The sequence below is a fragment of the Sinocyclocheilus anshuiensis genome, unplaced genomic scaffold (genome assembly GCF_001515605.1).
Source record: "Sinocyclocheilus anshuiensis isolate Anshui unplaced genomic scaffold, SAMN03320099.WGS_v1.1 scaffold185, whole genome shotgun sequence".
NCBI lineage: Eukaryota > Metazoa > Chordata > Actinopteri > Cypriniformes > Cyprinidae > Sinocyclocheilus > Sinocyclocheilus anshuiensis.
The window spans coordinates 339,030-355,440 of NW_015539887.1; the positions used below are offsets into that span (position 1 = coordinate 339,030).

The 16,411-nt window shown below is 36.0% G+C and overlaps 2 protein-coding genes across 2 annotated transcripts in view; one reads left to right on the forward strand and one right to left on the reverse strand.

Annotated features, from left to right (window-relative positions):
* Positions 1 to 5,600, forward strand: part of LOC107685605 (tumor necrosis factor receptor superfamily member 10B-like) — a 7,383-nt gene extending 1,783 nt beyond the window's left edge. The window contains exons 4-9 of the mRNA XM_016482255.1: positions 1,009 to 1,116; positions 1,242 to 1,445; positions 3,261 to 3,377; positions 3,476 to 3,507; positions 3,594 to 3,753; positions 4,810 to 5,600. Of these exons, the coding sequence (XP_016337741.1) occupies positions 1,009 to 1,116; positions 1,242 to 1,445; positions 3,261 to 3,377; positions 3,476 to 3,507; positions 3,594 to 3,753; positions 4,810 to 5,057 (869 nt within the window). The 3' untranslated portion in view covers positions 5,058 to 5,600. The remainder of the gene's footprint in view (positions 1 to 1,008; positions 1,117 to 1,241; positions 1,446 to 3,260; positions 3,378 to 3,475; positions 3,508 to 3,593; positions 3,754 to 4,809) is intronic.
* Positions 5,601 to 6,317: 717 nt separating this feature from the next.
* The window catches only part of LOC107685523 (CD27 antigen-like), a 14,516-nt gene continuing 4,422 nt past the window's right edge, over positions 6,318 to 16,411 (reverse strand). The window contains exons 2-6 of the mRNA XM_016482123.1: positions 11,725 to 11,852; positions 11,089 to 11,223; positions 8,021 to 8,179; positions 7,732 to 7,772; positions 6,318 to 6,778 (exon numbers count right to left, since the gene is read on the reverse strand). Coding sequence (XP_016337609.1) covers positions 6,608 to 6,778; positions 7,732 to 7,772; positions 8,021 to 8,179; positions 11,089 to 11,223; positions 11,725 to 11,848 — 630 coding nt within the window. The 5' untranslated portion in view covers positions 11,849 to 11,852 and the 3' untranslated portion in view covers positions 6,318 to 6,607. The remainder of the gene's footprint in view (positions 6,779 to 7,731; positions 7,773 to 8,020; positions 8,180 to 11,088; positions 11,224 to 11,724; positions 11,853 to 16,411) is intronic.

The following is a 16,411-nucleotide window of genomic DNA, read 5'->3' on the forward strand; positions in this document are numbered from 1 at the left end:
AGAACCCCCCCCCCCCCCCTATTTAATTTTTCAACAAAGTATTTCCTGTGAATGTACAAGACCGATTCATTAGCCACCACAGGTAAATAAGAATAATGAAGTGCATTAAACTGTAAAACTATTTGCGCTACAAGTTTGTGTGCTTATGATTATGATAATAAAACATAGCTGCAAGCAGCAATTAAGGGTCCATGCACAACAGAGGTACATTTTCAAAGCAGCAATCAACCAACTGCAAAAGTGAGTAAATAAAGACATTTGGAGATTATTTTAAGCAAAATGTTTGAAAATCCATAAATAGAATCACTTGTAATCAGGGGTGGAGCCAAGGGGTGGCCTAAACTTGGCCACCCCCTCAAAACTGCAGTTTTTGTCCCTTTTTTCTTGCCAAGAAATGCATTTATTAAGGCGCAGAACCACCGTATCTCTTTATGACCACATCAAACGGGAGACTTTTCAGTTTAGGAAAAGTTTCAAATGTAGGTTTTCAAATAAAATCAAAATGGCGGACAAAGAAGTTATAACTGGTATCAATGTTCTCGGCATGGTCCAAGGAATCTATTCAAAAAAAGTTTTGACAATAGGCAAAATTAATTAAAGGCATTAGCATTTTTTTGATATTTCATTATAATTTGTGACCACCACTGCCTGGAAACATTTTGAGTGCCTTCAAGGCATATAGGCATTTTGCCTATGCGTTGTAAATGTAAAATGTAGCATTTTTGTCAAATTCATTTGCTCATTATTTGAGAACGGTTTGACTAATTAACTAATTAAGAGATGCAACAGCTAAAGACATCCATCTGACGCCTGCATACTTAGACCAACAAGTGAATGGCCCCTGTCTATCTTAGACAGACTGACAAACTCAACTTATATAGGCTTAAAGGCACTAACATCTTTACTTTGAATTCATTTGACCTTAATGTCCTTCTGTCTTTTTTTGTCCTCTGCATTTCCACTTCCTATTTTTCCACTCAATCTTCCTTACTGTTCATCATCTCTTAGGATATTACAAGTACGGCGATACGTGTGCTCAATGCAAGTCCGGTTTCTACACCAGTGAGAAAAACAGAGAGGAAAGTTGCCACCGCTGCTTCCAGAACTGCATACCTGGTATGAAGCTCATTACACCTAATTAATCCATGATAGTATAAACAAGATGAAGTGAGAATAGAAACAGGAAGTATGGCAAAACATGCTTCATTTTGAAAACGTGTGTGTGTGTGTGTGTGTGCTAGAATTCAACATGGAGGTGGAGAAGAATTGCACAAGCACATCAAATTTAGTGTGTCGCTGTCGAGAGGGTTACGTTTGTTTGACCGATCCACACACACGCCTATGTGACAGCTGCATTCCTGTCTCCACCACAATCCCATCCTCCACCTCTGCTGATGTCCCATCATCCACTACATCCACCACTTCATCTACTAAAATTAAACTGGGTAAGCACTGTTGTTTTCTTCTGCATGATGTGTGTACACTTGTATTCTAGGGGTAGTATGCTTAAAGCAAGGTTGGATTATGGACTGGGCCAATGTTTTGACAGGGGCTTCCAAAGCATCAGGTCCCATGGCCAGTGCCGGATTTATGCATAGGCATCCTGTGCCTATGCTCACATATCCAAGAGGACCCAATTACAATAAGGAGAAATAATTACTAGGCTATTTATTCTACAGGGTACCTACAACAACAAAAGAACCAAAACCCAAAAAGACATTTACCAAGCAAATAAATATAACACACAATAGGATAAAAACAACAACTATTTCTATGTTTTCCTGATGATACATTTAAATAACTGTGAAACACATTTTTCTCCAGCTATTTCGCATACAAAGAGACTTTTTCAATACAGTAGTTTTGCAACTGACAAGCATACCATTTCTCAGCATGGAGGTGGTAACGTCGCTGTTTTTTAAGACGTTAAACTTGCATATTCGCTATTCTTCTGCCAAACACTGTTGAGTTGAACAGTTGGACACTGCTGTAATGTTGCTGTTAAGATTTGAAAAGTTACAACGCTCAAAGTCAACTCCAAAGGAAGTTATACAATTTAACAGAAAACACTTTTCAAGAACTACAACAAATGGCTCGTTCGGACTATAGCACGCTTCTTCCGGATATTGTGACATCACAGTCACTCATTTAAATAATTCCCGCCTACGGGATACACAAAAGTGGGAAGAGGCCTGGGTGAGCTACACTAGAGAAGACGAAGATGAAGAGCTGCTTTAGTAGCACGTTGTTGCGGTTATTGTAAGGGGCGTGACATTTCCAGAACATGCTCTAAGCGGTTCGCCAGTCACAACGCACTGGGTCAGCTGACCAATCAGAGCACATTTCATATTTTGGAAGGAGGGGCTTCATCGAAACAGGAACTAAACAGTGCGTTCGAGGCAGATTGGGAGGCGAGATGCTGCAATAATGTAAAATATGTGAAAAATAATGCATTTTTGGAACAATCAAGCATGAAAACATTTTCTAGTAAACCCGCAAAAACCAAATCAATGCTTTATAAAAGGGCATAATAGGACCCCTTTAAAGTAGAGTAAGTGGCCTGCCACCAGATTATACATATACAGGTGCATCTCAATAAATTAGAATGTCGTGGAAAAGTTCATTTATTTCAGTAATTCAACTCAAATTGTGAAACTCGTGTATTAAATAAATTCAGTGCACACAGACTGAAGTAGTTTAAGTCTTTGGTTCTTTTAATTTTGATGATTTTGGCTCACATTTAACAAAAACCCACCAATTCACTATCTCAACAAATTAGAATATGGTGACATGCCAATCAGCTAATCAACTCAAAACACCTGCAAAGGTTTCCTGAGCCTTCAAAATGGTCCACGACATTCTAATTTATTGAGATGCACCTGTATAATCTTTAAAAAAGTCTTGCATTACTAATGTATCTAACATTGGCAAAAGTATTTTGAGCTTGTGTTAACCACAAACATTATTTCAGGAATCAACAACACATTCAAACTTATTTCCCGGTTTCAAGGATCATTCGTGCAGCACTACAGAAAGTCAGAACAAGTCACTTCATTCTTGATATTCATTAGATATTTAATTGCAGACATTAATTTTTGCCTGTTTTAGTTCTTAGATTACTCTTGCTATTACCTGATACAACCTTTTTAGAGAACTGTTTCTTGAAGAGATCTTTCCCTTATAGGATCTTTTCCATTTAACCTGTTTAGCTATTCATCTCAACATAAAAGCTAACTTACATCCTTGTATTTATTTTACAGGTGACAGTAGTGTGGTGTGGATTTTATGTGGATTAAGTTCTCTAATGTTATCCATTATCATCCTTATGCTGTTCCTCCGGCTCTGCAGGAAGAAAGAGAAGGAATGTTTTAAACATTGTGAGTAACACACACGTGAACACAAACACATTTTTTTTTCTCAGATGTTTTGTGAGTTGATCACTATCTTACCTCTCACTGTCTCTTTTCTTCATTAGTTGTCAGGCAGTGCTCATTGGGTAATATGGAGGTAAGTAATGAGCAATTGCACATTTTGGCAGTATGTGAACAAATATGTCATGAATTATCTGACTCACAGTCCTTCAATTTCTTCAGGTGGACAGTGAGACTGCACCTCCTACTAGCCAACCAGATGAGCAGCCCCATGCCCAGGAGATGTTGTCACATGGCAGCACACCCACCAATCACAACACAGACTGCTCGTTTCATCAGCCAATCAGCTCAGAGCAGGCTGTGCCTCCAGCTGGCAATTTAGGTACTATAAAGAGTTGCTTTTTGTAATTGTCTTCTTTTATGAATATTTGATTTGACTGTGAAATCATGTAAAGTGGTCAAACCAATATACATAAACATGCAGTAAAAAACAAAACAAATAATTATATTATAAAGAGGACCACTGCAGACCCTCATGACTGTGTGACAAGGTCAATAAGCTGCTTAAAATATCACATAAATTGTTTGTATGTATATTCATGTAGGCTATGTATAAAATTAAATCTATAACAGACTGTTCACTTAATGGTTATGCAGTTACACCAAATGACATTTGTATGAATTATTCATGATATAATAATAAATTAAATAGTATATAAGAATTAAATAACCAGACATATAACAATTGAAATACAAATTAAAAAATATTATTATAATGCGTGTGCATGCGTATATATTTTACCCCCATGGAAGCCTGTTTCCACAACTGAATAAACAAATAAAACAAGGTAATTGTGACTTTTTATCTTAAAATTCAGAGTTTTTTTCTCAGTTGCGAGTTTACATCTCATCACTTTTTTTTTTTATCACTTGCGTGATATAAACTCACAGTTCTGAAAAAAGTGTGAGAAAAAAAGTCATAATCGTGAGATTTAAACTCGCAATTCCAAGAAAAGTTTTCAGAATTGTGAGAAAAAAGTCAGAATTGTGGTATATAAACGTACAATTACGAGAAAAAGGGATGAATTGCGAAATATAAACTCACAATTGCAAGAAAAAAAGTCTGAATTGCGAGTTTATATCACACAGATCTGACTTTATAACTTGCACGCAATTGTGAGAAAAAAATTCGAGAAATGCGAGTTGTGAACTCACAATTGCGAGAAAAAAAGTCTGAATTGCGAGTTTATCTCCTCCGAAAAATGTCAGAATTATAAGATAAAAAGTCACATTTACCTTGTTTTATTTTTTATTTTATTTTTTATTCAGTGGCAAAAACAGGATTCGATACGTACCCCATAAAAAAGCAATGGGGGAAAAAAACAAACAAACAAACGTGCAAATAGTATGAAAATTCAACATTCTCTCTTTCTCGTAGGCCCTCTTCACATCTACAGTCCCCAGACAGTTTTTGTTAGTTTGCTCAATCAATTCGGATGGGATGGCGGCGAGAAAAAAGCACACGAACTCCAAAAAGAATCACTAAACAACATCAACGTGCCTTACCCTCAGTCTCCCCCCGTCCATCTGTCTGAGGAGGAAAGGAGCGGAGAAAACGATTTCATCTTCTTCCCATCTCAGGAGCAAGGTAAAGAGTGCCACATATCTAAAGAAGAGGTGCTGTGAGGGATAACGGATTATTTGTGTCCGTCTTCTTCCGTACTGTTCGACTGCTGTGTGGTTTGTTTTAACTGATGCTTCGTGAGTACCCAGTAGTAAAACTCTAACCCTGGCAGGGGATTTCATCGAGAGAGCAACAGGCTGCGTTAGGGGAAGGCCTGGGTGTGTGACTAACAGTATGGACGACATAATTGTTGCGTATGAGCTTGACAGTTCATGCCAGCTTTGCAATATCACCCATAAACGTACTGTTTATGCGTAACCACTGATTCTAAGCCATCAGAACAGCAGGCAGTGGGATGCTGATGTTGACTGTAGGAAGAGTCGATACCAAAGGCTTTCACGTCTTACGATGGCTGAATGACTCTCAGGAAGTGTTTGAAAGCAAAGAGCAGCTCTATAACACTCAGAAGACCAAAGATTCACATATGTTGTGATATTTATTTTATGTAAATTTATTGAAGTCATTGTAACTGCAATGTGTCCCATAATTTCCTATCTGTCTGTCTGTCTGTCTATCTATCGTTCTATCTATCTATCTATCTATCTATCTATATCGACTTCTGGGGCATTTTGAATATAAAACATTTATATTTATTTATACTCGTTATTAATTCTATTACAAATGTTAAAAACACAAAAACAGTTTTTTGTTCTCACGCAGTTTATCAGTGTTCGATCACGTTAAGTCCCTGGTTAATGTTGTCAGTGTTCTTCCTCTTTTCTTTGGTTTTTATGCGACAGACATGATGGATTGTGCCATCAAAAAAGCCCTGACATTTTGATGGTGGTCTGGAAAGGTCAACATTGTTTCTTCATTTAGAAGTCAATAAGCACAGCACAGCACAGGAACACGCAGTAGCTGTTGTGTCATCATATATTATGTTTTATATTCGCTGTAATACACATTTTTAAACTTGATATTAATCATAAAGTGCAATAAAATCAATAAAGGTTTATTTTTTGGTATGTTTCTCAGAGTACTTCATTAAATTCACTGCAAGATAGCAAATACAAATACAAATGTGTTTTCTATTTCATACAACTGGGTAGCTGACATAAAATGCTTCTAGGAAATGACATGCTATATTCCCATCAAAAACTTCTTTTTAAAATATTTGAAACAATATTTTGTTAATTCTATTATCATTTTATAGATGCAATAACTCAAGATCAATAACTTCATGTTATTTTGAGACGTGTTAAAATAAATGGAAAACTTCATAAAAAAATAACTTCAAAATAAGTGAAAAACTTCAACTTGCACTTTACCTTATACATTCATACATATACATATACACCTAAAAGAAGTCCATGGGCATGCTGTGCAAAAACTACCCAATTATAAATACAAACAAGCGTGCAGAGAATAAAACCTTCATTTGTTGAAAAAGATTAGCTCTATGTTGTATGTTGAGTGTGTGCTTATGTGCAGTGGCAATACAAATCTCTCTCTATCAGCATTTCTCAGGAAGGACAGTCATTCTCACAGAACCTTCAGATGGGCCACCTGAGTGCAGATTTTCTCTTGCGTAAATGGCAGCAGCAGGTTTGTATCAGAGTAAATACTCAATCCATAGACGCATCAGTGGTCTTCTTCCCGCTCTTTTCTCAGACATCCTCCAGTTTTTCAGTCTTTCCACACATCTCCTGCACTGGCATTGGTACCTCCTCTTCCTCTGTGCACTGACTGGATCCAAAGTTGCTCTTGTCGGTGCGCCAGAGACCTGACAACCCAGTACAATACACATCATTAAAGCTTTTTCCTATTATGCAGTACATCTTCATAAAATGTTTTAATCTATTGGGTGAAATAATTTAAAAATATGGAAATCACACAAACTTGTTTTCTTCTAAATATTATAATTAAGTGACTATAGAGGTTAATTAAAATTATTTCAGTAAATTTTAAATGGGTTAATGGATTTTTCCTGGGTTTTCTGTACTTCGAACATGTCCTTTCTCTACTCAAATGTTTCCAAAAAATATATTATATTATGTTATATGTTATGTTAGTTATTATTAGATATACAAGCTGGGAAACACTCAAAACAGATGCCCAGTCCATTTTATTATATTATATTATATTATATTATATTATATTATATTATATTATATTATATTATATTATATTATATTATATTATATTATATTATATTATATTATATTATATTATATTATATTATATTATATTATATTATATTATATTATATTATATTATATTATATTATATTATATTATATTATATTATATTATATTATATTATATTATATTATATTATATTATATTATATTATATTATGTTATTAGATATGCAAGCTGGAAAATACACAAAATAGCTGGTCAGTCCATCTTATATAAGATATGATATGACATGATATTATATAATATTATATCATATTATATTATTAGATATACAAGCTGAGAAACACTCAAAACAGATGGTCAGCTGATCATAAATATATTATATTATATTATATTATATTATATTATTAGACATACAAGCTGAGAAACACTCAAAACAGATGGTCAGCTGATCATAAATATATTATATTATATTATATTATATTATATTATTCATGCAATGGAGTGTCAGTATATCAAGTACTCATGCAAGCGTATAAAGAGCAGGTTTTCTTTGTGAATTAAAGCACTGATGTGTTGTTTATAGTAGCACTGACCGGGTGATGTTGGCATGATCCATCCATATTGTCGTGCATGTCTGCTGATGAGAAGGAAACAGGTGAGCAGAACACACACACACACACACGCACAACACAGACTCACCGAGATCCACATTATATCTGGAAGAGGTTGATAGAAAGGGAGCAAATGGATGGAGAAAAGGAGAGAGAAAGAGTAAACAGGTCAATAGAGAATACACCTGATATACTCTGTGTGTGTGATAGACTCTTTGCCTTCAACAGCAGCTACTTTAATAGATTGACAACAGCGGGTCAGGACACTCACCATGGGTGGGCGGTATTGTTTTAGTAGAAGCAGGAGAAGAAACAGTAGCTGTCTGAATCTTCTCACACTCCTGGCATTTACTGTCTCTGCATCTGTAGCCCTCAACACACGTGCACACTGCATCACTTGTCGCCGTACAATTCTTCTCATACTTCATATCTGCACAATTAAAACAGTGAAAGGGCTTATGTAGAACTGTAAGTGTATATCAGTTTCTTCAACTGTGAGAACTCACACTTTTCAAACAATAGTTCATTTAATTTTAATTCCCCCCCCAGAACTTTCATTAAAAAATATAATTTCTACCATTATTACCACAATAAAATGAATGCTGATTTGAGATGTGGCAAAAATAACATTGATTGATTGATAGACTGACTGATTAAATTGAATTAAATTGAATAAAATGAATAAAATTTCATATGAAATTCTGTAAGAATTGTCAGAATTACTGTTTGATTGTAAATGACCCACAATAGAAAAATATGTAATATTCACATTTACCTTGACTTTTCTTTGTTTTCATCACATTTCAGAGATGCTTTGTTCAACCATTTGGGGTCAGTAATGAATATTTTTAATCAGCAAAGTCACAGTATATTGATCAAAAGAGACCGCCAAGGCATTTATAATGTTACAAAAGACCTCAATTTCAAATAAATGCTGTTCTTTAGAAAGTTCTATTCAACAAAGTATCCTGAAAAAAGTATAACAGCATCCACAAAAATGGCAGCACAACTGTTTTTCAACACTGACACATGTGATCAGAATTGTTGCTACCCATGGTACAGTGGGGAAAATATTTATTTGATCCCCTGCTGATTTTCTAAGTTTGCCCACTTACAAAGAAATGAAGGTCTGTCATTTTTTAGGTAAGTTTATTTTAATGGATAGAGACAGAATACCAACCAAAAAATCCAGAAAAAAACATTATATAAAGGTTAGAAATTGTTTTAGTGACTGAAATAAGTATTTGATCCCCAAGCAAAACATGACTTATTACTTGGTGCAGAAACCCTTGTTGGCAAGCACAGAGGTAAGACGTTTTTTGTAGTTGGTCACCAGGTTTGCACACATCTCAGGAGGGATTTTGATCGACTCCTCTTTACAGATCCTCTCTAAATCCTTAAGGTTTCTGGGCTGTCGTTTGGCAATTTGAAGTTTCAGCTCCCTCCACAGATTTTCTATAGGATTGAGGTCTGGAGACTGGCTAGGCCACTCCATGACCTTAATGTGCTTCTTCTTGAGCCACTTTGGCGGTATGTTTCGGGTCATTGTCATGCTGGAAGACCAATCCATGACCCATCTTCAGTGTTCTGGCTGAGGGAAGGAGGTTCTCGTCCAAGATTTTACAGTACATGGCGGTGAAGTCGTCCTGTACTCTTAACAGAAAAACAGCCCCAAAGCATAATGTTTCCGCCTCCATGCTTGACTGTAGGGATGGTGTTCTTGGGGTCATTTTCAGCATTTCTCTCCCTCCAAACATGGCGAGTCGAGTTAATGCCAAAGACCTCAATTTTGGTCTCATCTGACCACAGCACTTTCTCCCAATAGGTCCTGTTTGATTTTTATTTCTTTTGAAGGTTTTCCGACCCTGAGACTTAACTATTTTCTGCAATTCTCCAGCTGTGGTCCTTGGAGAGTCTTTAGCCACTCAAACTCTCCTCCTCACCGAGCATTAGGATGATATAGACACACGTCCTCTTTTCTTAAAGTCACTTTCTAATTTGTGAAGCTCAATTATCTTTTGCTGCACATCAGAAATATATTCTTTGGTTTTTCTCATTGTGATGGATGATTAAGGGAATTTGGCCTTTGTTTCCCCTCCTATTTATATTCCTGTGAAACAGGAAGCCATGGCTGGATAATTTCATGTTCATAATCACCCTGGTATGATCAAAATTGTAAATATGAATGGGAATATACTTCACAGATATTTTACTCATAAGAATTTCTTGTGTCCAACGTGTATTTGAGAAAAACATTTATTTCATAATGAGATTTTCCCCCATTTTCAATTGTTTTAGTTCAATGAAAGGTTAGAATTTAGTGATTTTTTTTTTAAATAAAATATCAAAGGGATTAATAATGCAGGTTTATTTTCACAGCCTTCTTTGATCATATTTACCAAGGGTACCAACAATTCTGACCACGTGTGTATGGACCAATGATTATTTTTGAGCACCAAAACATAATATTAGAATGATTTCTGAAGGATCCAGTGACACTGAAGAGTTCAAATGGGACCATCTTACAACAAAAAGAATGAAACCCCTATAGGACATAAAAGTGCCTGCACTTATACAGTCATTTCAACAAGACAAGTGTCAAAATAAAACAGCAAGCTCAAACACAGTTTTTTTTCTGCTGACTCACAAATAAACTCTCACACCACCTCAGGATATTCACTTTTCATTTCTGCTCATATCTTTCTATCACGAGACTCCTTAGCCTGGTCATTTGGCCATAGGTATCTACAATCTGAACTAAAGTGTCATTTGGCATAAGTTTCAGAGAAAATGTTTGACGATTTACTAGAAACATTTTTTTCTAGTTTAACCAGCACGTCTATCTTTGGTAAATTAAAATGTATCTTGGGCTTTTAAATACTTTGTTTGTTCAGTTACTTCAAACATTAGTTTCTCTCGTATTGCTTGCTATATCACCTTTTCTTCCCAAATGACAATTTGTCAAGTATTTTGTTTGTTTAATCGTCAAATTCAATCTTTAGCAGGACATCTGCATATCAAAACATCTCAGACATCTCAGTAGGCAGTTATTTCCGTTACCACTCAGGTGCACTTGTTTTTTTCCAGTGCTACACATGTATTTTCAAGATTTGCTGTCCTATGTTTGTTACCAGATGATTTTCAGACCACCACCTACAGTACCTCCATACTAAAAACCCACCAAGATCTGCTGAAGGGGAAGCCCCTGCTTTGTTTTACTGTCATGTTTGGTATTTCTAGTTTATGACTTTTCATACTGATTCATCTGAAGATTCAGAACATGTCATTCTAAGAACATACAACCTGTTTTGTGATCATAAAGAAATCGAGTGGACATACGGTCTTTGGTGCACGTTGTACAATGAGAGCACCAGTTGTAATTGCTGTTATAGTCGTCCGTGAAGAAGCCATTTCCACATGGGGCACACAGAGTAACAGGCATTTTTTGTTTGCAGTTCTCTAACACATACTCTCCTGTATAAACACACACAAAGGCAGGGAAACATGCATGTAATGAGAGACATCAGTGTGGCAGAATAATGCTGACTTTGACAAAATGCTGACATTCATGAACGAGGTATTCAATGCTGACTGGTTTGAGAGTTTACAAAGTTGAGTTCAGAGAACAGGTCATCCTCATACGAGAAACATGATGTGTCAGACCTTAGGTAAATGTCATATAGCTGAACCCTGAAATATCCTTACATAATGCAATCGGCACATCCCGACTTTAAATGGTCTTGATTCGGTCTGCATAAACAGTCTACAATCAATTCTATAATAATTTGTCTCTAAAATTAGATTCTTTTAACGTTGCCTCAACCTAATGCCTAATCTCAACTCAAGTTCTTTTGCTTCAGTGCACTTTACGTTAATTATCTAATCTTAACTGAAGAACAGCTTAGTTCTTTCTCCTCTTAAGTACAACTCTGACTCAAATCTGCTCACAGTGATGAGGCAGCTGATTTCATTTACCTGGTTTACATTTTGTGCAGCATGTTTTGTCATTTAAGTACTCTGTTTTGTCATCGCACGACTGTGATTGGACGAGAGGAAGGACATGTGATGAAAGCAGGAGGACACTGAGCAGGGCAAGCATCTTACTGGAAGAGAAAAAAAGAAGCGTGTGAAGGTTCAGAATGACACATGACACCTGGAATGACTTTAAATGTGTTCGCAGAGAATGTAAAAAGTCATACAAATCATGAATATATTACTTGGCTGTAACTGGCCTTACTTCGTGTTAAATGTTTAATGTGATAATTACTGATAAATAACTTTTTGGTTATATTATGTTCTTTATATTGATTATATTGTTAAATTGATCTTTTGTCACAAATTATGATCAATTACATATGTGACCCTGGACCACAAAGCCAGTCATAAGGGTCAATTTTCTGAAATTTAGATTTATACACCATCTCAAAGCTGAATAAATAAGCTTTTCATTGATGTTAGGATAGGACAATAGTTGGCCGAGATACAACTATTTGAAAATCTGGAATCTGAGGGTGCAAAAAAAATCAAAATATTGAGAAAATCGCCTTTAAAGTTGTCCAAATGAAGTTCTTAGCAAAGCAAATTACTAATCAAAAATTAAGTTTTGATATATTTACAGTAGGAAATTTACAAAATATCTTTATGGAACATGATCTTTACTTAATATCCTAACGATTTTTGGCATAAAAGAAAAATCAATAATTTTGACCCATACAATGTATTTTTGGCTATTGCTACAAATATACCCCAGCGACTTAAGACTGGTTTTGTGGTCCAGGGTCACATATGCAATATAGAATATAAAAGCAGTGTGTGTATATATATACATATATATATATATATATATATATATACACACATAGCATTTAGTAGAAATGTTATCTTTTTATCTTTTCATAACATATATATTTTTATTTATGATTTTTGTTTTACTTTTGAAAAGTTATATATTTAAAAAATGTACTTTTTTCCAAAACAAATACAATTTTGTTGAAACAAACAATGAGTCAATAATGTTATTTTGCCATTGCTCATCTCTATACTCTGTACGAATAAGTGAATGAAGTATGTGTCAATGATTATACAATGAATGTTACAAAAAACACCAGACAGATCCGGCCCCTCGCTTGCTAAATTCAGCTTGACCTAATTACGTTTTTGTAGTTGTCATTCAATTTAACTTTTAATTGACATTGATAAAACTGTTTGCATTCTTACAATAAGATCACAATAGATTTGCTGCAACATCACATGCAAGTATGTCATTTTTTACCATCCCTGTTAAATCACACATCCTTTACATACGCTCTAAGATAGTGAAGTCTTCAGAAGATAGTGACTGAAGTCTTACCTTGAAAGTGTGTACCAGATAGGAGACAGTGAGAAAAAGACGAGAGCTGTGAGTTAGTCGAGCCCCTCTGAAACTTTGAAGATGAGGGGACAACTCTTCAGCATTAAATCTTTATCAGAAATGTCAGATGAGTCATATTTAAACTAAGTTCAACCAACGTTATGAATAACTCTGCCTTAGGACCCCCAATAGCAGCAGCAGGTCTTTCTGTTGATATTTCTCCTGCGCCTCTTTTTCCCCTACCCCAAACATTCCATTAAAGGTTTTCTGTCTTGGTTTAACTTTTAACTAGTTCCAAAACAAACTCTCTCTTTCTCTCCATCTCTCTTTGAAACTAATACATGCACACACAAACACTCTAGATGAAAAGGGTCTTGTATCTCATTCTGAGTAAAAGCATGAGTAAAAAGACAAGCTCTTTAACAGCCACTCATTCTGAGATGTGAGATTAGTAGTGAGGCCAGTGGTTGAATAACGTCCAATCGCACAGAATCCATGAAGCTCGTCATTTTATCCTGAGTTTAGATTAAAACGTCTGCTTAGCATAAAGTGCATTATGTCCGAGAGCTGCCATAACGATTTCTATTTTGGGTTTATTTTCCAAAACATGAATTCACTTAATCTAATCTTAATCTACTAACTTTCCCCCCTAACTGTTACTCACACTTACGAGCTGTCAACTCATTGGTTTTATTCAGTGGAATTGATACCACTATGAGAGAAGAGTCATGTCCTTCTTGTAGTTTGTAGATCAGACATGCCACCGCAGCACACGTGCACACACACAAGTGCAGTAGTGTTTACAGTAAAAGGAGGGCTCACCACAACATCGCTACAAATGCGAAGATATAAGAAATGTTACCTCAGCACCTGCAGATAACATCACCTGCTGACAGGCAGGCAGCTTTACTGAACTCTAGGCTTCAAGTAAAAGAGTTTTCCCCTTATGAGTGAGTCCCCTCCTCTAAGCAGTCACATTAGGTCAACCTGAATTTCTATTCCGTCACATACCTGTTCCTGGCGTGGTGTGTTTTCGTATTTAAGCATGTTTCCTCTTAATATTTTCACACTTTCCTTTATAGGCGACAGCTGAAATTGTGAACTAACCGATGTTCTTTTGAAGGTTGCAGATGAAAATCCTGACTGATAATGAAATCTTTTCTTTTAACATTTATACTGTCATTTTTGTCAACTTTAGTCATCTCTTGCAGAGAAACTGTGTTCAGCAATATGTTCAGTAGCCAGATTCATAAGAAAGGAGTTATGAAATTACTTCAGATAAGTTTGGTAGAAGTGCAATTCTTGAAAATGTTCTCAAATATTGAAGTATTCTCAAAGGCTTGAAAATGACAAGGCTGAGTGGCTTTTTATAATGTGCTGTGTTTGAAATAGATATTTTTTAATATATTTAAAGTAATATATTTAAAATACATTTATTTCAAACTAAGTATAGTTCAAATTTATTAACATATTTACTGACATATCGCTTGAGACTTACTGATATAAAATTATAATTAAACTTTATTTGGAGTACTACTTGTGCACAATGCACATTTCTTAATATTAAGCCTAAAATATTTTAATATCATTATTGATAAGGATTGTATGATCTTTGAATAATATCAGGCTTTAAATGCAAGATATTTAAAGTGTACCTGAAGTAGTTCCACTTTAGTACAGTCAAATATACTTACAGTATATCTTTGTTGGACTTCAGCACTACTTCCGGACAATTAAAGTGCATCAAGTACAAAATTAGTTGTTCTAATTTAGCAGACTTTAAGTATACGAGTTTAGTATACTAAAAGTACAATTGCAGGGTATTTTTATTAAGCGCATAAATACGTAAATGTATTTGTGGTATACTTAGCATGAAATAAATGTATTTCGAATACATATTTATTTTTCACTAGGTGAGCCTGTTGCACTGAAGAGAGTTACTGAATTTCAAATTCAGCAAAAAAAGTCACACATAACCAGGTCTTATCATTGTTTACGCTCTTGATGATTCGTGTCACTTTAGAGTACTCATGCAGATCCTTAGTAGCTATCGTTGCAATATTTCATAACAACAATTATTCTGAAACCAATAAATTCATTTAAAATCCTACCTTTCAGAATTTAAGACAAGAACAGGATAATTAGTGTAATGATGATGGAAGGAACCTGATGCTGCAGAATAAGCCACGAGTTACTTTTGGAAGTTACAAAAATGACAATGAGGTGGAGAGAAGGTGGGGCCATGGCAGGGTTAATGGAGGGAGGTACTAGGATGGAGTGAGGAGTAGAAAACCACAGTGGAGCAGAAGGGTCACAAACTCTTGGATAAGGAGATGAAACAGAGGATCATGGTGGATCTGGCAGAACAGTAAATTGTGGTGAAGCCGGTGATGCTAAAGGTCCTTGGGAGAACAAATGGAGCAGAAGGATGAGGAAGACTCAATGAAGATGAGCTTAAAGTCTAGATCAGTGGTTCTCAATTCCAGTCCTCGCGTACCACCGCTCTGCACATTTTGTATGTATCTCTTATCACTCCAGACGTTTGCTCTACTTGACCTGCGAAGTGGACATCACAGGATATTCCGCCATGATTCCAGTTCGAAAGGAGCGTATATGTTCCATTCAAAGGGCATTAAAGTGTGCGAGATGTAAATTTAAATTGTATTTATTTACAGAGGTATATTATTTCACACTTCACACTTCACTAGTAAGTTTCGCAAATCTGTGAATGAATGTTCCAAGGTGAAATAAACTTCAATGGATTTTCCTTGCTCAGGGAGTAGGAAACAGAGAACATTGTGTAGGGACCATGTCAATCGGAACACAGTTCATGCATAGACCTCTCTTCTAATGAGCTGGTTATGTGGATCAGGTGTGTTAAATAGCTAAGAGAGACATGCAAAATATGCAGAGCGGTGGTTTATGGAACCAGAGAAGGAACAATTGCCCAGAGGTAGGTAGTCTGAGGTGTAACCGGGAAGTCCCCAATGCTGGGTGGGACCAGCAGAAGACGAACAATAGCCCTGGGTGGAACAAAGGAGTCCACTGCACTGTACAGAACCAGAAGAGGATGAGGAGCTAAAGCCGTAGGCTGAGGAGGAGAAAAGGTTGGGGAACTGGCTCTGGGATGGACTTTCCAGTGGGAGCTGGTACTGAGATGGATGAGGCTTCCAACTGATGGGCAAAACCCATCAAAAGTTTTGGAGAAAGAAGCCCTTGCACTGAGCACAAGGAACATCAAAACTCTCTGGAAGTTTATGCACTGACATACAGGTAGACAAAATGAGAATAGGTGACGGGGGGGGGGGGGGG